General features: G+C 46.1%; 1 protein-coding gene across 1 annotated transcript; it reads right to left on the minus strand.

Annotated features, from left to right (window-relative positions):
• Positions 1 to 9,309: 9,309 nt before the first annotated feature.
• Positions 9,310 to 20,867, minus strand: LOC309685546 (E3 ubiquitin-protein ligase RBBP6-like; the record flags this gene model as incomplete). Its single annotated transcript, XM_082501293.1, has 8 exons — positions 9,310 to 9,450; positions 10,937 to 11,050; positions 11,482 to 11,585; positions 12,284 to 12,456; positions 13,369 to 13,508; positions 14,267 to 14,363; positions 14,483 to 14,565; positions 20,820 to 20,867. 8 exons carry the CDS (start codon positions 20,865 to 20,867, stop codon positions 9,310 to 9,312), a joined length of 900 nt encoding a protein of 299 aa, XP_082357419.1.
• Positions 20,868 to 27,373: the final 6,506 nt, after the last annotated feature.

Genomic DNA, 27,373 nt, shown 5'->3' on the forward strand with positions numbered 1-27,373 from the left:
TTTGATGAGAACAGGCAAGTCTGCCCCGAGAGGAGATTGTCACAGGGGGAAGGGTTGCAATCCAGGGACTGTGTAAAGGAACAGGTGGTTTGCAAACTCTTTTGGGCAAGGATTTCAGATGCTTTTGCAATGCCTCACACAACTGTGGCCTGGACACTCATGGAAAACAGATACCTGATCATTTCCATCCCATCAGTGTCAGTGTGTGTGCCTTCTGAAACCATGCACGTGCCAACAAGCAATCGGATTTGGGTGAGTGACGTGTACATGGAGTGAATATGAACGACAAATTCATACCATTGAGATGGCAGGATGTCAAAAGTTTCAAGCAAAGTCCTTACTGTCACCAATGCTGAGTTTATTTTTTCTAAACTAAGAATAACCTAGAGCTTCCTTGTTTTAAATACATCCCCTCTGTCCCCCCTTCCACTCTTCCTTGCCCAGCAAGACTGCAACCTGCTGCCTCCTGTTCTGCGGGTCGTGAGCCATCCATTGCAGAACGGCCTCGAACACGGCCTCTTCTCTCCCGTGGAGCTCCTCCTTCTGCAGGACACGCTGGAGCTCGTTGACAGAGAGCTCCAGAAACTCTCTCGACACCCTGATCATCTCCTCCAAGTGATGGAGGACGAACGCATGGGCTGTTTCTCGCAGGTCAGGGCAGCAGTAATACTCGGTGAATTTCCAGATGCCGATGCAGTTCTCCAAGCACAGCTGGGACTTTAAGAACTCGCAGCACAGTCTGACGATGCCCATGACGTTGAACTGGTCGGCCGCTATCAGCAAATGTTCAACGTTGTCGGCTGTGACTGGTACTGTGCCGGTGTAGGCATACTCGATAATGAGCCGCATCATTTTGGGTGACGTGCCGGGGATTTTATAGATGACCTTTCCGGCGTTGCTCCAGCTGGTGGAAAACAAAGCCCTGGAAAAAGCAAAGCAGTGCTGGGGGAAAAGCAGCTTTGCTGCGTTAAACCCAGATCCCGTTATCCCGTGCCTCCTTCCCGGGGCACCAATTTGGGCACGCACAGTAGCCACGCTAGGAGGCCGTGGGGTTTATTAATTCATGTGTTACGAGCCGGTTGTATAACAAGGAGTCACTGCCTCCGGCTGTGCACAGAGAGCCACATGGCCAGTGCCCCCCTTGCTTCAACAAGACCACCAGAGAATGGCGGTGTGTGGGGAAGGAACACCTCCCGCCCCACGGCAGACAAGCCCGGCTGGCCACGCTCCAGCCCTGCACCGCATCTGGGGGTTCGTCAGACACCGCTTCCAGCGCTGCTGTGAGATCTTGGGTTGGGGATGAATTCTGGTGTCCAGGGAGGCCCAGGACTATGGGGAAGTGCTGGAGGAGAGTTTTCGGGCTGAGGGAAGTGCTGGAGAGACACCAAGGCAGCGTGACACAGCCTGGGAAATGCTGTGTGTCCCCATCCCCTCTTGTTCCAAGCACTGACCTGAAGTATTGACTGCAGCTACAGAGGATGTTCTTGTGAGCACTGAACTCAATGCCACCCACGCTGATAACCACATCGCAGAGTCTCTCCTCCAGGCAAAGCTCACTGCAGGTGGTGCAAAGCACAGCACTCATCTTCCTCTCCCTGGGTGAGGATGAGTGTCGCTGGGAGCCAAGCTATCGCCCACGTCAGAGCCTGCGGCAGTGGAAGGTGCTTCTCTCGGAGGTGCTACAGCTTTTTGTCCGTGCCCTCCCTCCAACACCGTCTCCCAACCCCTGCCTGGCTGGTGGCTCTGGAACGTGCTGCATAATGACATCACATCCCTGTAATGACATCACGGATGCAGGGGTGACCCAGGACCGGCTGTGCACCCCTTCACAGCCACTGGGGTCATGGTCCTCCTGGCTCTCTTGCCTCGGGGATGCTCTCAGCCTTCGCTTCACCACAGCTCAGAGTGCATTTCCAAAGGGAGTTCTGTCTTACCCCGTCCTTGTTCGCCATGGGGTACAGACGCTGTGTAACGCACATTACTGCTGTTATCGAGAGCACATTGGCTGCTTTTGCATTAATTGCAGACTGTTATGCTGCAGCCTTCAAACCAGGGTTAGCAAGAACTTGAGTTGCAGCTAAGCCAGTTTCTCATCTGCTCTGTCAGCCTTGTGTTCTGTTCAATGGCATCGTGCGCTGTACGCTTGGTTCCTTCTTCCGTTGTGGGTGGGGGGAAGTAGGACTACATGTGCTCTGCAGGCGTGCAGAGTCGGGTACGGTGTCTGCGTGAGTCAGCACAGGCAGGAGGCAGGAGCGACCACAAAACCACAGATAAAATGCAACGAGTAAATTTATTGTCATTAACTCGCCAACCGGGGATTGCTGAAGCAGGACCTGGGCAGAGGCACACAAGCGGGGGTGCGGGCACCGCGCAGCTCGGGCCGTGCTCAAGCGTCACCAAACCTGCTGTTTTCGCCTGTTTTCAGGGATTCACGCAGGAGTAGTTTACCACTGTGGCTGGACCTTCCCCGTAGCAGGGCAGGAATCTCAAGCACGTTGCATAGGGGGCCTCTAAGTCTATCACAGGCTGATGTTATCTAAGCACAGATGTTCTCCTTGTCAAGCACACAGCAATTAACAACAATTAGAATGTTATATTTATTTTTCTACCCCCCAGCTGCAAGTCACTCAAACACATTCACAAACCTCCTCGCCGATCTTCTGCTATTTTCCCTCAAGAAACATCTTGTTTTATACGTATTTTATTTATAGGTATTGTTTTATTTCTATGTATTTTATTAGACCACAGGCCATACTCTCCAAAGTAGTTTGGGAAGTGTGAGAATTTGATCTTATTCTCCTTGCTATCAGACCAAAACAAGTTTTCAATGATGATGGAAACATGGATTCAGAGCACAATCCCGCAAATGCAGACTCCTCCCTCCCGGCTACCTACTGCAGCAGCTTGCAGGAATTAAGTCCTCAAGCCACCAGTTAGGAATGGACGGCAGCGTTTATTGAGAAGGAATTCTGAAGGGTGGTTGGTCCACAAGTAACAGGAGTAACTCTTATCTTGGTCCTTTTTTGGGATATGGAATTATATTATGCCACAAGCAGCAGTTAAGCTTCCACCAGTGAAACATTCTCAGAAAGACACTGGAATCAGTGCTTATTCCATCTTCAGTTGTTCAAAAATGGAGAGTAAAATTTCACAATGCCAACTGAACAGCTCTCCTCGCAAGGTCACTAAACGGATCGGAAGAGATATTAAAACCCTTCCTTGGAAAAAGCTCTTCTCCTTTATTACTGAATGTAGTGGAAGAAGCCAAGGGAGTAGTTTTAGCAGACTCGGGGAAAAATATCTCCATGCAGAAGATGTATGTAGATTGCAACCTCCCTTCAGTGAATCATTCCTTCTCTCTGTGTTTAGGAAAGCACACACAACATTACGGTATTAAGAACTATAAAGTTCTTGAGAATGTGCCTTTGGAGAGGAACACCCAGGTCTGGGAACAGAGAACTTCCTTTCATTGCAAGTCTCACCAGAATATTCAAGTTTCCCTCTCCTCAGAACATTTTGTGCCGAGTTCTGTGGAAAAGAAAGCCTGATCAAGTATTTTGAAGCTTCATGCTCCATAGGCCACTCTTTTTCACATGTGGAAAACCAGTCCTATGTTCTCTCGTGGCAGGCACAGCCTTTCCCATTTTGTGGTTTCTCAGGCACAAACCAGACATCAGGAAAGCTCTCGATTGGAGTATTATTCAGTAATACTGAAGTATACTGAAGTATTCCCTCCAGTCAGTCAAGCAGAAACAACATGTCCATGACACTTGTATAGAACCCTAAGATAATACTGCAGAATAATAATAAAATAAAATCAAAACCAAACCAAAAACCAAACAACCCCAAAACCCCAAAAGCCCCCCAAAACCAGAATCAACAGTCAGTGTATTAAATCCCATTTAAACAGAAGACTAAACAGAAACTGGCACAAAGTAAGGGGGAAAGGGGACAGAAAAGAGGAGGGGAAGGGGAAGGTCACTGCTGGGTGCTACAGTTACTTCACGGTGGTTTCCTAAAACCCAATAACTTGACTAAACTACAGATTCAGCCAGGAAAGATGACAGTTGTGCTTGATGGCGATGCAGCAATGGGCACGGCTCTCTGCATTTCTGCAGCCTCTCAGGACACAGACCAACTAGAGGTCCGTGCAGTTACTGCCGTGGTTACACTAAAACAAAACGCATCCGCTTTCTTGCTTTGGTGGTAGTAATCGCAGGAGAGCAGCGCAGATTTGCAAGCGTGCAATGACAGCTAACGTAAGAGCAGCAAGACAATGAAGAAATAGTCAAATGATGAGTTTTTGTGCATCCTCTTGAAAAAATTCTGAACTGATTTTAATTTTGCTGCTTTCCTGTTCAACAATACTTGGCAAGCTTCCCCGTGATTTATTCCTGCCACACGAAGATCCAGGTTCTGCTTTGAAACAGGTACAGAAATGAGTGGATTTAAAACAAAAAAAAAAAAGGCGAAGAGAAGAAACCCCCCCCACTTCAGACCAAGCCCTGAGCTAGCTTTAAGAATTAAGCGGATTGTGTCTCCACCACGAGAAGCACCTGCAGCCGCAGTGCTTTTACAGGGGGGGAGAGAGAGAGGAACGTACAGAGTGACGCAAGGCTTCCGCCCTCCCTGTGGCTGCCCACAGCCCACACCAGGTGCTGTCACAGCAAACAAGAAGGGAATGGGTTTGCTTTGTCTTTCATTTACTTTGATTAGTTCTCACTAACACTAAGTCTTCTCTCCCACTCCAGCATTTCTCCCTTTTTCTTTTTTTTTGAGACACCTGTCAGCTGATGGTAAGGTGCTGCTTAGAAATGTAATATGGACACAACAGGGAACACACGAGGCTACAAGACCGTTAACTTTATTGATGAACATGGGATTTGTGCTTACGCACGTGGTAGCAAACAAGAGAAAATTAACTGTTTTCAAGAAATAAAAATTCATCTGAACTAGGTCAAGCGCTTCTGCTATGTTACCTGAAGACGAGTAATATGTTACAACATTACGCCGAGGCTGATAAGGTAATGCTCTTCTGTCTTCCCACACTGGGGACTACTCTTTAAATGATGGTATCAAAATAGCTTCATCCTTTCAAGAGGAAGATGTTTTAACACTGCCTGTCTTTGGCAACTCCTTTTTCACCTTTTTCACAGGAGGTTCCTTTCGCGGAGATTATTCAGGATCAGTGTCGACCTTCTCTTGGGAAGCCTTTGATGGTTTTATAATACTGTCTTTCTTAGGAGGAACGGCTGCTTCTACTTTCCGCTTTTCAATTTTTGCTTTGGGCTTATACTCCTCTTTTTTCTCCTTTTCAGACACCAGTTTGAAAGCAATTGAATGTTTTTGATGTTTATGTCCTTTGTTATCTCCCACTTGATTGTCTTTCAATTTTGTAGGCTCTCTGATGCCATGGCTCTCCCTTCCAGAAGGTTTTTCAGGGTAATTTCCAGCTCTATGATGACTTCGGTGGCTCTGCCCACCAGGGTAGTCCTCCCTATGTCCTCGAGCATATGGTGAATGTTCTCGTCTGCTCCCAGGTGGACCAAACCTCTCTGGAGAATATGTGTCTCTGCTTGCTGGAGGTCGAGGATGAGCACCACCAGCACAGTCCTTGTAATACTTTCCACACCGTCCTCTATAGTCCCTTTCACTTTCTCTGTGTCTTTCCTTTTCAAATGGATCTCGAAAGTCAACCGATCTGCCGTAGTAAGCTTCCCTGTCATATGCTGGAACTTCCCTTTGCCCCTTCCCTTTGTCTCTTCTTGGACACGGTGGTGATCGCGAATAGGCACGAGAATGGGAACGACTAAATGATGGAGAGCGGGAGAGGGAGCGAGAGCGGCAAGAACCTGGTCTTGATGTGGAGTAGGTATATGAACGGCGGTAAGATAAAGCACTATAGGGAGTCTTGGACCTTTAAAAAAACACAACACAAAAGCAATAAATGAAAGTAATTTTGTTTCCTCACCAATTTGGTTTGTTCCTTTTTCCCTCTCCGTATGCTTATGTCAAAACTCCTTTTGGCTGCTGACAGCACTACTGCCAATTGAAGAACTTGATGGCATGTAAAAGTTTCTGCTTCCAAGACAGAACAGCTGCTGCTTTGTTAGGGTAAAAGCATACGGGAAGGGGAAGTCTGTTTCCACTCACTTCTAGCACATCAACTACCACAGCCATTGATTGCTATAAGGTGGTGTATACTGGCCTCTACTGGTGCGCGAACGCACACGTTTCACTACTCGGCAACTCCATGCAGTGCAAACCATTTTTGTTGCAGTAAGATGCAAAAAGAGCAAGTCTTAATGTCTACAGCACACCGTGAAACATCGGGAAAACACGATTCAGACAGTAAAGCTCAGTTTTAAAATGCCAGCTTTGTCATTTTAACTTCACAAATTTGGCAATTTGTACAGGATGCAAACTACATGTCCTGCAGTCCTACACACAGGACTGTTTAACCAACACTTCTGGCCTGATGGCCTACCAAAATTTTGCCCATAATAGCTCTCACCAAGGATAGTGACAGCATTTCAAGAAAAGTCCTGTCTAAAAGCTTCTAAACTCAGCCTCTGGCACTATGACGCAATGCCATTCCTCTAGGAGAGATTCTGGCAGCATTACTAAGAGCCGCCTATTCCCACTCCTGCCCAAGTGACTTTTAGGCATAGAAGACATCAGCTACTTTGAGTCTTTTCTTCACAAGTTTGTCTTTCATTAGTTTTTGAAGAACCCTTTCAAAGTATTCCTCATATGTTCGTTGGCATCATTCCTCCTCTCAAAGTCCTTCACCAGTGTAAAGTTTCCTGACAAACAAGTCTGATCTTTCAATTCCAAAGAAAACAATTGTCCTGGTTCCGGCAAGGATGGGGTTAATTTCCAAGGAGCCGGCAGGGGAGGCACGTATTCCATACCACGTGACCCATGCCCCGCTATAAAAGGAGCTAGCCGGGGCGGGGAAGTTAGTCGCCACTCGGGGGTGGGTTGCAGCGGTGTGGCCCCCGTCGTTGTGGCCCCCGTCGTTGTGGCCCCCGTCGTTGTGGGCCCCGTCGGTGCACTTCGCGGCACTTCGCGGCGTTACTGTAATCGTGTTCTTGTATTCCTTTACCGGTGTTATTGTTTTTCTTTCTTTCTTTTTCCCTTTGTCTGTTCTGTTAAATTATAATATTTCAACCCACGAGTTTTGCCCTTTTCTGCTGATTTTTCCCACGGCTGTGGGAGTCGAGCGAGTGGCTGCGTGGTTCTCTGTTGCTGGCTGAGGCCAAACCACGACAACAATGTCAACCAAATACTAGCCAAAGCCACCAGTTTTCAGCCCAGGTAAATATCTCTACGTGTATCCACATGTGATAAGGAAAAGAGGAAATAAAGACACCTTCTCTCCTTGTCCCCTTCAAAGCGCTTCGAGGTAACGCTTACAATCAAAACAGGGAGACGCAGAAAATCCTGCAATGACACCTATTCAGCTTCTGGCCTCGTCACCGCTGTCAGGAGGTGAAGGATGCCATTACAGTGAAGCTTTAGTAACGGAGTCACCTGCTCCTGAACAACTGCTGCCCAATTCTAACGATGGCTCTGCTGTAACCTCTGCCGTATGTGAGCTAGTACCCTACGTAGGAAACTCCTGTCAGGGTGATCCCTTGAATCATCCAACCCCTGTAATGACAGGGGGTGGAGCGGAACTCCTCCTGATTCTTCTAGACAACCTGCTTCTCCAGTACGGACATGTCAAACAGTCATCTGGGCTTTTTTTGCCTATGCTCATTTGAATCCTTTAGAATAGTTTTGCATGTTTACTGTCTCCAATGAAAACGTAGATTGGAAAGAGCACTACGTCATTTTTGCTTATGTCAGATGCACTTTAGTGTAACTGCAGTCCGGTCTGCTCTCAAAATGCAGAAGTGAAGAGCAACACAACTTCATTGAGCCAACTACTTACTCCTCTTTCAGACTCTGTTGTTCCCTGTAAAACTCCTCCCGAGATACAGGAGGTGCGTGTGTCGTGGGGATGGTACTGCTCTTGCTATCCAAGCTGATGACATGTTTGCAGGAGCTGGGGCATACCCTGGAGCGGGGGGACAGTGTACGCAGCAGATGGAAGTTGAGCAGGCGGAAACTGAGGAAGAAAACTGTGGAAGAGTGGAAGTGCTTGGGGTGGTGGAAGGGCGGTGGAAAGGGGAAGTGCTTGGGGTGGTGGAGGATACAAGGGAGGTGGAGGCACAGGCACAAAGACTGGTGTTGATGTTGGTAGCGTTGGGCTTGAGCCCTTCTTTGGGAACATTCGCTGTGCGGGAATCCTCGATTTGAACTTCTAAAGAGACCCCAAGACATGTGTCACTGTTTGTAACGCTCTGCCCTGATTTTACAGAGGAAAGAGAACAAAGCGGGAGCATGGTGGCTTCTTGTTCTCAACGTAAGCATATTGCTCCCTGCTTCCTGGTCATTTGAGACTACGCTCATTTCTTGATCCTCTCACTTGCCTTCCACACCCTCACCCCCAACAGTTCCCGCAGTCTTCTCTCCTCTTCTCGCCTTGCGACTGTGGGTGGAGGCTGCCCGTGCTTAAGAGAGACTCCCATCTCCCATGTGCTGAGCGCCCACCGCTCCTCTGCCGCTCCGTGAGACACTTAATACTTCCGATGTTGTCGCCTCACCATGATGTATTTGGCCTGTTCCTGTCCCTGAATTGTTCTTTTCTTGCTTACTGAACTTGAGATTTTTAGATAATCTGTGGAATGGATCCTGGTTTCTGGTTTTATTGCTCATAACATTTTATAAACACACTGTGCCCTTACAATCTATCTAGAACAAATATATACCAAAAGGAAGGACCAGCTTGACACTGCAATGATGGATAAAACAGTCTCTGCTCTCTCCAAATGAGAGAAAGCAGCTTGGCTGTTGGACATGAACGCATTGAAGAAATTCAGAATTGTCATAAAATGACAGCACTGACTTTTCCAAGGATTTGCTCAATTAGTATCAACTAAAATTTTTAGAAAAAAGAATGTTGGAGGCTGATTTCTATGGGGAAATCAATTTTTCCAGCTCTATTCAGCCAGTAATCTAAAGGGTGGCTTTCCATCTGATCCTTTAATTCTCTTTAGGTTTTACATGGAATTATGGTTTCCTCAAAAAGCATTCATTTTTCAGAGTCCTCTTTTCAATCCTGTACTGGGCTTTTATTTTAAATCATCTTACTGCAAGCGCAGATCCCCTCTGCTAAGGCCAATTCAAATTAAGGCATTTAAAATTTAGTTACCACTTGTATTCTCCACAACTATCTGTGCAGACTTTTTTCATTATAAATCAGCTGTTGTGTAAGTTATGTGGTACGGCCTCGTTTAGCAGGTTACAAGTAGGAACATATTGAATTTCGGTAGGACACTTACAGTTCGCAGCCCGGTCTGCCACCTGCTGAGCGAGGCGCAGTGCCTCCCATTGGGCGACCTGTTGGAGTGGGGAGAGGACAAAGAGCAAAATCCCATTGAGTTTGTCTGAAGGTCATTTTTTTAAACGAAATTCTGAAGTTATCGTTCCTTACCAGTTGTGGGTATCGGTTGTCCCTGGGGGCCCGGAAGAGTTGGGAACGCTGGTTGTCGCAGCACAGGAACCTGACAGGTCTTGTGAGTAAATGCAAACAGTTGGAAAATAAGCTCTACTAAAATACAAGAATCCTTGCCTATGTTGACAGCAAACTTACCTTCTCTTCCAACAAACTGCTGATTGACAGAGAGGAAGATTGAGGAGGTTCAGCAGCCGTCAGCAGAGCAGCAAGAGGTATAACGCTATCGGCACCACTACAAAAAAACCCACACTTTTATTAATCAAACAGCATTTTGGAATGCTGCTTGAAATATAAAGTCTAAGGTGAGAAAAGGCTGACTACTGGAAATGGAGAAAAAAAATATAAATAAGAGAAACAACTTCAGATTTACAAATGTGAAGTTGGCCGATTCCAAATGAAGCCCTGTCGAGAAGTCCCTATGGACTACTGGCATTGAAAGAGAAATCTCACGGGAAAAATAGTTTATTAAGCTGGCTGCACATGAAAGGATCAGAGTACGTGTAACCCACACGCTCAATCTCAGTGTGGGAAGATGGAAGAGCTGCAATTCTATTGGGAAATGTCGATGTGATCATTCAGAGACTGCCCGAGAGGTTCTTTTGAACTGTGATCCGGTGCATTCAACGGTACGGCCGAGCCCGACAGTCTGCTGGGCAGAGCGGCTGTTTGCATTCAGCGCATGAAGTCGAAAGGGTATAAGCCCTAAACAATAGCACAGATTTCTCATGTATTTTCATATGACTTCACTGGGTTGCAAACTTAGACTGTCATGTTTGTAAATACTTCGGATTTACAGTGTTTCAACGTTTATTATCCAATCTGTATGTGGCACTGACTACACTGTGTATTGCTGAGGATGACTCTGACTTATCATAGTATCGATGATATCAAGACTGTAGAAAAAAGTAATGTGAAAACACCTGGCCAATTTTACCTATAATTGTACTTTTACACTTTTCATGAAAATATTATTTCCCCAGTCCTAAAGAGAAATTGATGCACTCAAGAAGATTTGACATAACTAAATGGTTCCTTTAGGAACTGTGAGCCACATGCAATCAAAGGGCTTCTGGGGAAAAAACGTTCCTCTCTCAGGGTAAACCTTTACTGAACGACTGATAAGGCAACCAAGCAAGAAACAGGTCTGAGAAAATTCTTGCATGAGGCACACTTCCAACTTATCAATGTGTCCTCATTCGAAGTAAAGACAAAACCCAGAAATTCCACAGTTATCTGGAACTGTCACTAATGATGCATAAATCGCCAGCGGAGAAGCTCAAGAAGAAGAATCTGACTGCAGCATTTTGGTGTCTTTCATATTCATGTTGATCTACAGATTTCCTACCGAAAAGGTCCAGGAGGTAAAACAGGCATGAGCGGTGGTGGAGGTGGTGGTGGTGGTGGTGGCGGCGGCTGCTGCTGCTGAATCTGCTGACGGAGCCTTTTTGCGTAACCAGTTCCATTGTTGAAGTTGTTCACAGCCTAGAGGCAGAAAAACGTTTACAAAAAGGTAGTATGAAACTTCAGTAGATACACGAAGAAAAGGCTCCACAGAGTAATGTTACTTGTGTGCTCCTGCAAACGTTATCAATCCTAAAATGAATCAACACACAGATGTATGAACACATCGCATTAAACACTGATATTGATGACGAGTGACTCAGAGTATCTGTATTTAAAGCACTTCAGTGTTAACACCAAATTGGAAAACAAAAGTGTGCCCTGAAGTGGCCCCATTGTCTCTAAAGAGTTGTAAGCTTCTGTAGCAGCAGATGATGTATTTAGAAAGTAAACGTGGCCTTATTATGCAATTTAGCCTTGCTTAAGGAGACGTAAATTATTATTTTCTTCCCTTTCACCTTTTACTAACAGACTTTTCTTACAAACAGTTTGCGTAGAAGTCATCACGTTACCTTGCGCAGGAACTGGTTGGCAATGAGAGCATCAGGAGAAACATCTGTCTGATGACACGTTGGGCATGTGTGTTCCTCAGACTCCAGTAATGCCGTTCTAATACCTGTGTGTCAATAGAGTCATCACAGAAGGTTTAGCCAAAGGACGGCAATGTTGGGGGTTCTAATAAAAAGACATATATGACTGATGGGGGAATATGGCTTTAATTGAGAGCGTGAAGCTGTAAATGTTCAATAGTGTAAAACATTTCTAGTATGCAGCATTTATTTCTGGTATACAGTTTTGATATTTCACCAGTGTAACACTTGATGGTTCGACCAGTCTCTTGTCCACTATCCGCTGCAGTGAGATGTCACCAACCTCACAGTTAATGAATAAAACACACCTCAACAAAACATTAGTAGGTTTGAGTTCTGAAGGATTCCACCAACTCTCCCCTGGAGAAGAATGCAGATTAAATGCCCAACGACCTGTTTGTTGCAGAGCACACAATTATGTGTGAGAGAAAGGGCTGTGAAAAAACTAAATGCATTTGATATCCAATACTGCAATGCACTGCGCAGTTATGCACTCTTCTCATACGCCTCCTTCCGCATGGAAAGAGGATTTAACCGGATACATGAAAGGAAAAAAAGCTTTCTGCCTTTTTTTTTCCTTTATACAAAAAGAGCCCTTTCCTATTCAGGGGATACATTAGTATGAAATAGAACGGGCAACAACGTAATTTCGCCGTCTCCTATTTCTGCTCTCAGAAAATCAGAGGTGATGTTTTGAATTAACAAACACGGGAAGAATACGTACATTTGTCACAATAACTGTTTCCACAGCAGGGAATAACAGCGGCATCAGTCATTATCTCTTTACAAATGACACACAAAAACTCAGCTGGAATAGGGTCTTCTGAGGACGAGGGGGAGGACGGCTCCTCTGGTAAAAAGGGAGGCTTTTCCTTCTTTCCTCCAGCATAAGCTTCCCTGGAGGGTGGGGTGGGGAAGGAAGAAGAAAAAAGTTACAGATGGGTAAAGGAAAACTGTTCGAAGCTTTGGATATCACCAGAGGAAGATAATAGATGGAATTCTCATTTCACATTTGCCTTCTGAGACGCAGACATTTAGTTTAAACCACTTTGCAATAGTCACAATATGAGAAGAGGGAGGTGGGAACAATCTTCCTTCTGCAGAACTTTCCCATTCATTGGATCAACTAAGAAATTAGCTCAGACTAGAAACATCATTTGTTGACAGCCAGAAATCAGGTGCAATGAATCCCACCTCTCCTGGGCCAGAGGGTACATGCAAATTGTAGGCTCAGGATAAAGTTTGTCTCCGAGTAAGTGCATTTTATAGATGGAAGAGGTCTATGTTACAGCTTCTACAAAAGGAGATGCGTGACAGAAGAACAGAAGTGCCACCAAGTGCATTTTGAAACAGCCACTCCTGCCAGCACACAGTACTATTGTCTTAGTTTATAGCAACAGGAAAATCTCAATGGGTTTCCCACATGGGATTTGATAAAAGTCAGAGCAGGGGAGGAAATCTCAGTCCAAGAGCTATTTGTTAAATTTTACAAGAAGCCTTTGGAACATAAAACAGAAGCAAAATGAGCTTTCCAAGAGAACAACTCCACATTAAACACGACAGAAATGTTTTGCAGAACTACAGATTCTTAGCGCACTGCAAGTTTAACCAAGTTCCAGAGGCACGAACAGTAGGACCACCCCATTTTAATACTAGCAAGTATCACAGTTGTTAAGGTGACGATGCAATGCCAGTGCTTCCTCCCCCGTAATGACCGACGCTGGCCAACTCGGTTGCATCGTCCCTCAGGCATTTACGCATGGTTTGTCTCCTTCACTTTTTGGTCCATCCAATTAACTCCATACTTACGCATTAATAATCGGTAGTGCACATTTTCCAGTGTTTTTCAGCATAGCACCCTTTCTATTGGGATCTTTCACGTCCATCACGAAACTCCTTGGTATTTCTGTGCTCTTTTTAATTCTGGGAAAAGGCTTAAAATTTTTGTCCTGTTAAAAAAAGAAATGCAGACATATCTCATCTTAAGACCCATACTTAGAATGACATTTCAATGATTATTTTAAGCAGCAAAAGCCCTTAATCCTCTCCTTTTACCTAGCGCAAGGGTTTCTCGACTAAAATACTTATTTTCCTAAATTAATAGAGCCAATACGTTTCAAAGACTTGAGCAGCGTATTGAACTCAATCGACGTTCTTTTGCTTAACTTCAGGTTCCATAAGGGTAACATATCTCTGAGCTCACCACCCACTCAGAAAAGAGACGCAATCGCATATGGCTCCAAAGCGCAGTCCAGAGTGAGAGCTGAACTCAGTGCTCGGAATCGGCCACTGCAGAAACTTACTTTCACCACCTATATACATGAAGGCTGCACATGCATTCAGCGACTGATGTTACCTGGCATGAGTACTCAGCCAGAGACTTGTGTCATTAAAACACGCAAATACTCAATAGGTGGGGTCAACAGAAACATCAATAGTATTGAAATATATGTAAATACACATGAAAGTTCCCAGAGAAAGATCTATGGGCATATTTAATGTCTATGACGTAGAAAAAAGAAAATGTCACATTTTTAATTCTAGGTTTCCCTTGAATTTTGAAGGCTTTTGCAACATTGCCATATAACATCTGTCTGTCACCCCAAGAGAAACACTTCCGAATAAGAGCGTTCCCGTGTTTGTTACGTAACTGCCAAGGTAAAAATAAGAAAAGCTAAGTAACACCAGAAGTCCCCCACAATCTTACCCCATTGGTTGGGCAGTGCTTTATATAGTGGCCAGGTTTTCCGCAACGAAAGCAAATGTATGATGGTGGAGGTGGAGCCAAGGGTTTCTTCATGGAACTAACAATTTTTTGGGAAAAGAAGAAAAAGGTATGCATTTGTCTCTCTTGTTAAAAGAACCCACCTCTACAATCTTTCCATAATCTTCAAAGAAGAGATGTGACATTAGCAACACTTACTTCATTGGATCGTATTTACAGCACGACTGGATCATCGTAGCTTTCGTTATATCTTCTTCGGAAGCACCGGCCAGGTCGTCACTCTGTGTAACAGGGAAGGATTTGATGCACACGTTAGAGACACGTTCAAGCCCACACAGCCCAAGACAGCACCGCTCACCCCATCCTGGAAAGAGCAGCACAACGCCAGCTGAGGTTGCGTGAAAACAGCTGCTTCGATCAAATACAGTTGTCCTGAACGTGTTCTGGGGAGTCCATATGCCATCGCGTGATGTTTATGTGCCCGTTCACCCCCCTGAAAAGAGCATTCTCGGGCACTCAGAACCTTCAGCTCTGTTTGTATCTCACAGAAAGACTGCTGTGAACAATCCAGTTTTCTTCCAAGTGGACTGAAGCTATGTGCAGAAAAAAATATACTATCCCGTATTTTTAAAGGGATTTTTAAGCTCCGGACCATTAGAAGGACAAGCTATCCACTGTTCATTTAATGGGGAAAGATGCATGCAACTATCAGTATTTATATTTTGCAGCATTAAAAGGACACTCAAGAGTCGGGGAAGTTGTTCCAAAACCAAAGCTAAGCAATACAATGTGAAAAAGGAAAAAAATACCCTCTAAAGAATTTTCATTGCAGGAAACAAAAAGCACGCAACAACCCATACAAACATACGTATCACAAGCTACGGACAGACAGAGGTAGAACACGGCACCAAGTTCAGCTGTGCAAACCTTGAACCTGCATGATCTAAAACCCACCATACATTATCTGTACAACATAAAGTCGTACAGGAAATTTTCCAGCATATTCACTATGAAATACAATGCATTACTGGGCACAAATACCGATATTCGCATGAGAACTGCGCAAATGATGGCATTACTCACTTTTTGCTATGCTGAATTCAATACATTGTATTTGCCACAAAGACTACATTTTACTGGAAAATAGATTAAGTCAATGTTTGGAAAATTAATACAAGGCGACATTGTTTAGAATTAAGTGCAGTGTGTAGAAAAACCTTTGAGACTGTTTTTACATACTGCTTTTGATGTTCCACTCGTAGGCCCAGTTCGACTTCTAGGAGAAGAAAGAAAGGGGATCAGAACTTCAAATAAAGCACTTGTACCCAACATAAAGCAGTGAAAACACATTCGAAAACCCGAACATCAAAACATTATGTTCTGACAATCTAGTGAACGGGGAAGTTCCTTTGTATACATAACCTGTTCTCTCCTGGTACTGAAAAAACCCAAACCCCAAATCACAGTTCTCCTTGGTCACAAAGCACTCTGAGACTGACAGATAGAGAACACGGCAGTGCAAGAGGAAGTCCTCAGATATTTTATCTCGGCTCTGTAAGTACCAAAAAAATGAAGCCTGTGCTACAGTTTTGTGTTCTTGAAGAATCAGCCACCAAAGCATAGAGGTAACTTCAGCCAATCTGTGGGTCCCTGGTATTACAAATGGGTACCAGATAGAGCAGTTTAGTTTCTAAGAAGGAACAGTCATAATTTTGATGCTTCAAAGTGCAAGTTTACTTCCGTGAAACAAATCAGTAGTCTGACAAAGAAATAACAAAAATCTCAGCAGCACAGTCTGTAGAACAGTGTTTCTCTGTGGAAGCCCACACACTGTCTTCAGGTATCCACCACGCTTAGCCATGAAGGTGTCAAAATACTAAACGTGTTCCATATGCTAAATGGACTAAAAATAGTAGTAGCAATGACACCTGAAAGCATTTTGTGTGATTTAGGAGTCTGGTGACCAAAATAAAAGATACATTAAAATCTGCCCCATGACAACAAAAGGTCAGAGCAGCTTTAACAAGAGAGGTACAATCTCAATGCCTCTGTAAACTAATACCCATAAAAAAAGCTAACACACTGAAACCTGAACAAAGAATACAACGCTTTATGGACACTTACATAACTGATGGTTTGCTGCTAGCTTTAACTCCTCCAGCAGGGATTCTTCCAACAATTACCCATGAGTTCTTAGGAGTCGGGGCATTGTCATCTGCGTATTCTGAAAACAACATAAATACAGAAAAGAATATCAATCAGTTTTTAAGAATATATGTTACTATGTACTTACACAACACTTCAGAAAATTCTTTCACAGATTTAAAGGCAAAATTTTCTGTGTAACATTGTGCTGTTATCGCCTCAACACTCTAACAGTACATTTCAAGAAGTCTTCAGGTTTCATCATCAAACCCAAGCAGCAAAATCTTCAATTTTTAAAATAGTTTGAATGCCAACAGCAAAATGCTCTCAAAGGTCACTACAGGAGAGTCTGACAATGCGTGAGGTTCTTTCCTGATCTAGCCTAAGCTGCTTTGGCTTCTGTGAGGCTACAAATGGAATTGGATTATTACTGGTTCATTAAATGAACTAATACAGATTGTTTTCAGTCGTGCCACTTGGTCAAGAATGAAGTAGAAACATATTAAGGGAGGTAAATATTTATTAGCTTGTCTTCCTTGGACCTTAATTATGTTGGATAAAGCCCAACATTCAAAACAACATGGAACTCTTTTGGTACTATCTTTTACGAGACACTTCAAGGGGGTACTTATTTCTTCTAAATTTAGTTCTATAAAAGTTTGGTGTATGGCTGCATCTAATCCTCTAGACAGCCAAGAGAGCCAGCAGAGAGCGCGGCGCCATCTCACCTGTCTTTGGCACTGTCTTATGATCCAATAAACAGCCCCCAAAGAGTGCCCGTCTCTCTCCATGTCCAACAGTGAGCCCACATGTGAAATCTAAACTACATTCCTAACCTTAGGGTGGTTAAACTTAGACTACATAGATCTTGATCGCAAAGAAAAAGTCTATGAAAGACCTATGTTGTGTATCTCAGGAACGTACGCGTAGGGTTAACAGCCCATTTCCACCTTTTCCATTTACAGTCGTCTGATGCAGGGAGTCACCACGCGTGTGACAGTATAAATATATATGGGGAAAAAGGAATGAAGGATTTTTATGCTCTTTGTAATATGCTATCTTTTATCGTCACTAAATTAAAAAAGCGGGGAGGACGGGAAACTATGTCATCGTTTCTCCCTGTAACAGTAATTTGAAAACTGGTAAACATTGTCCGAGAAGACGGAAAGTACTTGCCTTTCTGCAAGCGTCGCTTGGTAGCTTCCAAGGGTAATAGCTCATTTTCCCAACGCAAAGACGCGGTTTTTGTTGATCGGTGTTTGTGAGGGTACTGAATCCTGTAATACTCGCCTAAATATATCCCAAGAGGGAAAAAAACCACCGGAGTTTACTATATTGGCAGTGCTGCTGTTTAGGAAAGAGTGACTAATTCTGTATTTACCAGATATATAGCACACTTCCTTTATTGCTCTTTCCTCTTCAATATCTGCAGCAGTCTTAGGCACCCATTCAGAAACATCTGTAGGAAACAGTTTTAAAAGATTTTTAGGTATCTATACAAAGACCTTCAACAATTCTTAATAATCAAATCCCATAATGAATTTCATTTCGGTCATGGCTGTTTCTTTTCTGACTGTAGCCTCTGCTTCGGGACAGAAAAAGGGTTCCTTAATATTAGGCATTGCCAAGTGCAATGGAATTGCACTCACAACACATATTAAGCTAACGTTTGGTGATTTAAAATGATTCAAAAGCATCTTCAGTACTCCTTTGCAAAATAATCCTTCATTTACACCCAAAAGGAAATCTCCTGACTAAACACGTCACTGGGGAGTGTGTGTCACCAAACCTCTGCCTAAAGTCACCATCACGTGACGTCTGCCGGCAGAGCTGGTGAAGTGAGCGCTCCTTATCTGTCCCAGTTCAGGTATGTGGTTTATACCACTGCTGACATCTACAGCCAGGCATTTCACAGGAGTTAGAAAACGTTGCCTCACTCCCATCTGGGGACTACCAGTTCCAAAATTTGAAGATTAGCTGGAAACTATTTCCAAAAATTGTCAACAACTCTTCTCTAAAAAAAAAATTCTAATACATCAGTTGTGAAGTACATTGCAAGGGTCCAAAACCCCCACTCTACTTCATTGAAAAAGAAAGACAAAAACTTTTTACAGTTCTCTTTCTCTTCATCGTCCTCTTCGTCATCTTCGTCATTGAGGTTTATAATCACTGGAGGGTGAACCGGTAGTAAAATATTCTTATGAGTTCTGAGCGATTGTTGACGATGGGCCGGAGGCAGAATCCCTTCTCCTACACCCTGTGGCAATGGGGCATCTGCAGATAAGAACATTATATGTATTTTATTAGGAGGGAACTAGAACATCAAGTCCAGGTTCAGACCAGCAGGTACAGTTTTTAAATCATTATCATATTGAAGGAATCATTAAATAGAGAGATTGTGCATTGTAGAAAAAATCTGCAGAGGTTGACATCTTCCAACCACCAGAGAGTAGGAGAGACACTCTCTTCCAAGAGCACCTTCCAACTACAGAGAGTAGGAAGAATCATGGGCACTTGCTTCTCTGAATGGGCAGATGAGGCAGTGCTGAAGAAAGCCTTTTGCAAAGAGGAACACAGTTATCATTCTACGCTATTTAAAAAAGGACGAGGGGGTATGGTATTGCCTTGCACACTGTATTTCAATAGCCTGCGTCCAATGTTCACGCCTGAACAATTTATTCCAAATGATGAATGGAAAGACACCTGCACGCACTGCACTGTAGTCTGACGTTATCTATCCGAGGGGGGTCTCATCCATCTCACATGTTGTGCTCTATCAACAGATATTGCTACCGGTGGCCCTACCAACCTCCTCCCCCACCACACACACTACTCATTTCTCTTACATCATTACCTGCCTACTCACCGCTTTCACTACTGGAGAGATTTAATCTAGCAAATACCCAAGTAAAGCAACACTTTTACTCTGTGGACCCTGGCAACCTAAATTGCCATTTGTGAGTTCATCTTTCATGTCACTCATAGTTAGGAAGACCTGTAATGTGACAGCTGAAAAAAATCATGTGGCAGACCCTATTCAAACGCCAATACAATTCCTTTCTTTGCCTTCAACTTGCTGGGGCAGCAGATCATACCCGAGTGATTTGTAACAGTGCGTTTCTTGACCTTAATACATACTATGTAAGCACGGGAAGTAAGCACTGGGAGGGCGTTTTCCTGTATCTACTTACTCTCATGAACAAATGGTTGAGAATATATTTTTACTCACTGTTACTAGGCGGCAAAAAAGGCCCATTCATGTAACGAGGTTTGCTGTGATGGAAGGCACAACTGACGCTCAAACAGCCTGAGGGTTGTCTTTCCCAGCAACAGGAGGTGTTGCTGTACTTTTGCTGCAGGAGAAAACAGTTTTCAGGTACTGTAAATACAACAATAAAAATGGACTAAATGGATTAATACGGGGTGTGCTGCTGTGAACACAGCGACAGAATCTGCACCCGGAACCCACATGAGGACAATGACTTTGTGGGTAAGTCACGCTACATTCCCGTACGCTAGTGGTTGCCTCAAAAGTGAATCTCCTCTTTTAAAACTCTTCGGTTTTAATTAATAATACAGTAGTCCAGGTATAACAGCATTATGGTGACAAATATAAACTCGGGTTTATATCCTGGGTATGAACGACATCCCAGCTGACAGCTGGAAATGCCAGGTTGCCGGTTATTTCTTAACCAGTTTCTGAGTGATTTTTTAGAGGAAAACAAAGTCACACTTGAAAATATCGGAGCATTTGAAGGTCAGTTTCACTCAGTTCCAGACACCAGTAGCTGGGTCTAGGAGCAGCATCTCAAACCCACGCCACTGTTGGACTGTAGTCAGTACGACTGGGCCATCCCCTGAGACACGCTGGGGGCTGGAGCCAAAGCCCATCGCCCCGGCATTAACGCCTAAGTCCCCCGGGATGAAACGGATGCAATGACAAAGAGCCCTACAGCCGCCCCCGGATTTTCACCAGGTGGAATATAAATATTTCTTGGAAGAACAAACCCCTTTTGAAGGACTTTGCTTTAAAGAACTGGTTTTGCAAAATTCAGGGAGTTGCTATAAGCAGAAGTTGCAAACATGGCCTATTTATTCAGAATATAATGTTGGTTCAACAGGACAGTGATGAGTGATCTCTATGCGCGGTTTTTAACTTGTGTATTCTCTGAGTATCCGAGCCCAGTTCCCAGGAAAAATTGTCCATAGTTTAGATGATCAGTAGCTCTTCTCAGCACTTCTGAAGATCAGATATCTCATCTACAGATGCTGCCATAACCCAGCCAGCGTGACATAGCAACTTCAAACTTTACATAACAAACCTCCCTTTCAACATGGACATCTCAAGAAAATCAACAATACAAACCACTCTAAAATCTACTGCATTTACCTGTGCAGAGTCGGAATAAAAATAGTCGTCATTCCCAGCAGTGGCCATTTTCACCTTTTGTGCTTCTCCTCCACTGCCAGAACATACATGAAAACGTTAAAGCTATCAATAGTCAGGCAAATCGTATTCTTACCCTGAAAGCAGTCATTTTCTTTCAAAAACTAGACCGTCAGAACCTTACCTCTGATTCTTTCTTGAAACACAACTACAACTGACAGTGAAATACACACACAAACGAAGAGGTGGTACCCGCTCCAGGCTTGCTGGACCAACAAAGGCAGTTGCCAGCCAGTACAGAATGTTATGCTTCCGAGGCTCCACGGTTGCCAGCCGCTCCTCCAGCTCATGAAATGATAAAGATGGTGCTTTGGGACCTGTCCGGCATGAATGTCTTCCTTTATCTCCATTGCTTCAGAGTAAAGTGTGGAAAATTGGACCGTTTCAAAGAGTCTCCCATTCCACCGTTTCCTCAACGTAAATGGAACAAACCCATTTGGTGGGGCTTAAATAGTACCCAGCTTCTTGCTGTAGGAAGTGTGGTCTTAGAAACAAATCTAAGACAAACCTTATTCTTTGGCTGGTTTTTAGCCAAAATCCTTGTGATCAGTGTGTTTCTTACTGTACCTTTTTCTTGGGATGGAGAAACTTGCTGCTTCCTGTTAGTCCCCTGTTAGCCGTTACCTGCTCACACTGCTGGGCTTCATTGCTTTTTCTTGCTGCCGTGGTGTCCACTGCCACAGCTCAAGCAGAAAGAACAGCATATGCCCGTGCCCCCAGTTAACACCTCTGTTCCCATTCAGGTCCCAGGCTGCCCTGAACAAAAACTATCTAGCACTGTTAGACCAAAACTGGGGAACTTAGGAGTAAAGCATAACAGGAAGCACCGAAAGGAAAAGGAGCTGTGACCTCAAAAGAGAAGGATGCCGCCACTTGACGAGTACGAAGGATACAGATGAAGCCAAAAAAGAAGGGAGGTAGATACAAGGCAGAATTCAAGCCAGAGGCCTAGAAGTGCATGTGACTGCTGGTTTCTTGGGAAAAAAAAACCAACAAAACCGCCACCACTGGGCTGGACGGACTAATCACTGGAGCACACCTGTACTGTATGCCATGGGTCTGCCAGCGGGAAGGGTGACAGGCGCGTACATGACAAGCAGGTGCCAGTGACTCCATGGGCACAAACGGTCCGAGGCTCAGTGGTAGTGACACCCAAGTTGGGGAAGAAGTACGAAGGCATTGAAACAACTTCTTGTCTCTCGAGGAGCCCATCAACTTGTCTGTAACTCGAGTATCAGCGGATACTGCGGATAACTGTGAAGGAGAATACTGCACACCTGAACACGGGGACTTTGGCACTGGAATAAAGAGATTTCTGCAAGGATGGATCCACCTGAGCACAGAAGGGGACCAAGGTGGGGAGTGCAAGCGAGAGCTGTGAACAGAGACACGATATGAGAAGACTCCCACAGTTCCATAAGCCCGACATCTGACTGGGGCACACGGGGCAAGGAAAGCTCCAGAAAGCAGATGAGGACCATGAATAATGAACTGTCAGTGGGCAGCATCAGCAGAGTAAGAAAGTGCTAATGCTGCCAAGAGCGATCCAAACAGGGGCTCTTTGTAGCTGTATAGCTGTGCCCAAATGAGGCAGAAAACGAGAAGAATGAATTCTCTACTGGGTTTGCCTGGCAAGGGTCTGGTAGTGGGAGGGCTAGAGGGGGAAATTCTGTGAGAAGCTGCTAGAAGCTTCCCCCATGTCTGACAGAGCTCCAGGACAGACCCACCGCTGGCCAAGGCTGAGCCCATCAGTGACGGTGGGAGCGTCTCTGGGAGAACAGATTTACGAAGGGGGAAAAACTGCTGGGCAAGAGCAGCCAGAGAGAGGAGTGAGGAAATGTGAGAGACCTGGATGAGGGGACAGAGTGTATCCTCAGCAAGTTTGCTGACGATACCAAACTGGGAGGGGTGGCTGACACTCCAGAGGGCCGTGCTGCCATCCAGCGTGGCCTGGACAGGCTGGAGAGCTGGGCAGAGAAGAACCTGATGAGGTTCAACAAGTGCAAGTGCACAGTCCTGCACCTGGGGAGGAAGAATGCAAAGAACCAGTATAGGTTAGGGGTAGACCTGCTGGGAAGCCATTCTGAGGAGAAGGATCTGGGGGTCCTGGTAGATAGTAAAGTATCTATGAGCCAGCAATGTGCCCTTGTTGCCAAAAAGGCCAATGGAATCCTGGGCTGCATAGGGAAGAGTGTGGCCAGTAGGTCAAGGGAGGTCATTCTCCCCCTCTACTCTGAAATGCTGAGGCCACAACTGGAATACTGTGTCCAGTTCTGGGTTCCCCACTTCAAGAGAGACAGGGAACTGCTGGAGCGAGTCCAGCAAAGGGCAGCTAAGATGACTGAGGGATTGGAGCATCTCCCTTACAAGGAAAGGCTGAGAGCGCTGGGACTCTTTAGTCTGGAGAAGAAAAGGCTGAGGGGAGGCCTTATTATGGCGTACAAGTACCTAAAGGGTGGGTTGAGGGAGGATGGAGCCAGACTCTTTTCAGTGGTTCCCAGTGACAGGACGAGGGGTAATGGGCACAAGTTGGAACATAGGAATTTCCATTCAAATACACAGAAAAACTTCTTTAACTGTGAAGAAGGGTACCAGAGCACTGGCACAGGCTGCCCAGGGAGGTTGTGGAGTCCCCTTCTCTGGAGATTTTCAAGACCCGCCTGGATGCAGTCCTGAGTCATGTGCTCTGGGCAATCCTGCTTTAGCAGGGGAGTTGGACTAGATGATCTCTAGAGGTCCCTTCCAACTCTGAAAATTTCTGTGATTCTGAGATTCTGTGAAGCTGATCTCAGGAAGGAAGAGATGATGCTGAGAGTGTCCTTGGTGTGGACAGCGTGTGATTCAGGCCAACTGTGAAAATAATTGGCCTGATCCATAATTGTATCATCAAGGGAATGGTTAAACACTGGAGGAGAGAAGAACCTTTTCAAGTTAGAGAGTGAAGGAACACGAGTGAAGACCCTGGTGTGATGTGTTTGCTGTTCGGGCACTGCCCAGTATCTACTGGAGAGAGAAGGGAGAGAGCTCAAACCACTGCAGGGGTGGGATTCAGTCACTGGCCCAAAGGCACCCACTCTCTCTGAGATGCCCTGGGTGATGCCTGTCACACAGCCAGGCTGGATGGGGACGGGGTTCCTGTACAGGACCTCTGCTGTCCCTGTCAGGCGCATGCAGTTGTGCTGGAGAGCCCTGGCACCTCCCCTACCACTACAGGACGGAATTTGTAAACTAAATTGAAGTTCAGCTGCCCTGAATTAGGTTAGGCAAGGAAGGGATGCACATGAGACACCTGCCATTGTACTCCAGCGACATGTGGAAATGAGAGCTGATTGAGAAGAGGAAGAGAGACTTAGCTCTGCCTATGCCACATGACTTCGTTCAACATCTTTGTCAGCGACATGGACAGTGGGGTTGAGTGCACCCTCAGCAAGTTTGCCAATGATACCAAGCTGTTTGGCAAGGTAGACACACGGGAGGGGAGGGATGCCATCCAGAGGTACCTGTGCAGAGGTGGGCCTGTGCAAACCTCATGCAGTTCAACAAGGCCAAGTGCAAGGTCCTACATCTGGGTCGGGGCAATCCCAAGCACAAATACAGGCTCGGCAGGGAATGCCTGGAGAGAAGCCCCGAGGACAAGGACCTGGGGGTGCTGATTGACAAGCTCATCATGAGCCAGCAGTGTGCGATCACAGCCCAGAAGGCCAACCGTATCCTGGGCTGCATCAAAAGAAGTGTGGCCATGAGGTCAAAGGAGGTGATTCTGTCCCTTTACTCCACTCTTGTGAGACCCCACCTGGAGTACTACATCCAGCTGGAGTCCCCAGCAGAAGAAGGACATTGACCTGCTGGAGCTTGTCCAGAGGAGAGCCACGAGGATGATTCGAGGGCTGAAGCACCTCTCCTATGAGGAGAGGCTGAAAGAGTTGGGGCTGTTCATCCTGGAGAAAAGAAGGCTCCGGGGAGATCTAATTGCAGCCTTCCAGTACCTATAGGGGGCCTACAGGAGAGCTGGCGAAGGACTTTTACTAGGGCATGTAGCGATAGGCTGAGGGGGAATGGCTTTAAACTGGAAGAGGTTAGGTTCAGATTAAACATTAGGAAGAAATTTTTCACTTTGAGGGTGGTAAGGCACTTGAACAGGTTGCCCAGAGAGGTTGTTGAGGCCCTAGCCCTGGAGGTGTCCAAGGCCAGGCTGGACGTGGCCTTGGGCAACCTGGTCTAGTGAGAGGTGTCCCTGCCTATGGCAGGGGGGTTGGAACTCGATGATCTTCAAGGTCCTTTCCAACCTAAACCATTCTATGATTCTATGACTCCATTTGGTCAGCTGAATCCCTCCATGGGCTGCCCTGGACAGAAGGAAGAGTTACGACATCGCCATGCTGGAATTGGACCAGCCTGTCCAGTGCAGCTCCTCCATACAGCTTGCCTGTGTGCCCGACGCCTTGCTGAGAGTGTCAGAGCTGAGAACCTGATACACCAGTGGCTGGGGTTCCAAGAGCGCAAGATGTGAGTTCTCAAAAAGTACTGGTGTCCTGAGTGCAAGCTTGGATCACTGGGGAGATGGGTTGGGCTTCCCGAGAGCAGAGCTGACAGCCAGATCCAGGCTGCAGGGACGTATGTCTCCAGAGAGATGGGCCTGACCCATGCCCAACATGAGACAGAAGGGAAACCCCAGTGCAATGCCCTCAGGAGGCAAAGGAAATCCCTAGGGAAGGGCTTCACCCAGACAGGGAAGGAGAACTGGCAACAACGAGCTGCTGCGTGTTCATTCCTTTCTGAGCTCACAGCAGGAGCATCAACCGATGTTCTGCAGGAGGCCAAGGTGTGCCTCAGTGATGTTGAGCTCTAACACCAGCCGGCAGTACGCAGAGGACATCCACAGCCACAACCTGTGTGCTGGCTATCCGCAGGGTGGCACCGACACCTGCCAGGTAGGATATGCTACAAGTTCAGCCCCAGCAGCACAGGCTGCCCTGTCACAATGCCCAAACAGACCCTGGCATGTGCTTTGCCTGGCAAGTCACCCTCCCACCGCTGGGTCCCCACTGCTGTTGGGGCTCACCTTCCCTGCCCCATCTGCAGCTCCTTGCCCAGTGCACCTCAGTCCCCCCGAGGCCGGGGACTCTGCCCAGAAAGCCCATTCAGTGCTCTTGGCAGCTCATAGGTCCAGATCCCAGTCCCGGAACATCTGTCTTCCACGCATCCAGGATCACTGTGCAGGGATGAGAGATAGCCCAACCTTACAGGCCCACCACCCCCTCCCAGGCAAGGCTCTGCAGGCTCCAGCACCTGAGCAGAGCCGTTCTGTGCCATGAGTACAGCTCTGGCAGGTGCTGTGAGAGAGAAGGAGCCGGCCGGAGTGCGGACAGCGGCCACCCGACACCACCTTCATCCTCTCTCCTCCCCTGCAGGGTGACAGCGGTGGTCCTCTCGTCTGCAAAGACAGCAATGCTGACCACTTCTGGCTTGCTGGAGTGACCAGCTGGGGGAAGGGCTGTGCGAGAGCAAACCAGCCCAGAGTCTACACCTCCGCGCAGCACTTTTACAACTGGATCTTGGTACAGATGGACTGCACCCAGCAGTAACGGCTACTCCAACGCCACAGCCAGTCCTCACCTCAACCCCCTTGAGAGGCCAAGGCCAATACCAACGCAAGCGGGCAGGTTTATGCCCTGTCCATCTCCATGCCAGAGATGGGTGCTAGGTGGTAATCCACAAACTAGCACAGCAGCCTACAAAATCTTTGGAATACTTATACAGTTCAAGACACAGAAATACACACCCTTAATTATAATTATTGCTTAGTAAGTTATCTTAATGACTTCTATTGGTTAGTACAGGCTCTCGCTTTCATTTGAAACTACAGTGTCCTTTAACTGATCTGCGCATGCTCCAGTACGGTGGGGGGGTAATTCTTTTCAGTCTCTAATTGAGTCGGTGGTCGTGATCTCCCACTGCCGCCTTTACCTTTCCCCCAGTTACTGCTTATCTTTGATGGCTTTGGGCCTCTTTCAGCAGCTGTACAGTTCTCAGCGGTTTTGGCACTTTCTGCTTAAGGATATTCCCATGTTATCATCCCTCTTTTGTTCTTCGAGGGTACTTTCATGAGCAAGGCATGTATTGGTTATACGAAGTGTCTTGTTTGATAGAGCCTTGTAACCTTTTTACAGCTTTTTGTTCTTGCTTAGTGAGAAATTCTACCTTTGAAAATGCATTCTACCTTTTAAAAGTAAATTTTACCCTTTCAAAGTACATCACTAAGGCTGGCCACGTGCAGTTAGCCTCCGTGGGCTGTCCAGTGCCGCTGAGGAAGACCCCTCGGCTGGCCTGTCGCCCTGGGGAGAGGAACCATCCCTCCTGCCCCGCTCCTGCCTACTGCCTGCCTCTGCCTCCTCCTGCAGCCCCCAGAGCGGCCCTCGGAGGAGCGGTGTGTGGCTGTGGTGGGCACATCTGTCAGTGAGAGCAGCTCAGCAGAGGGGCCCCTTCCACCCCACGGT

This window comes from Vanellus vanellus (genome assembly GCF_965231255.1).
Source record: "Vanellus vanellus genome assembly, contig: HAP1_SCAFFOLD_47, whole genome shotgun sequence".
In the NCBI taxonomy this organism is placed as follows: domain Eukaryota; kingdom Metazoa; phylum Chordata; class Aves; order Charadriiformes; family Charadriidae; genus Vanellus; species Vanellus vanellus.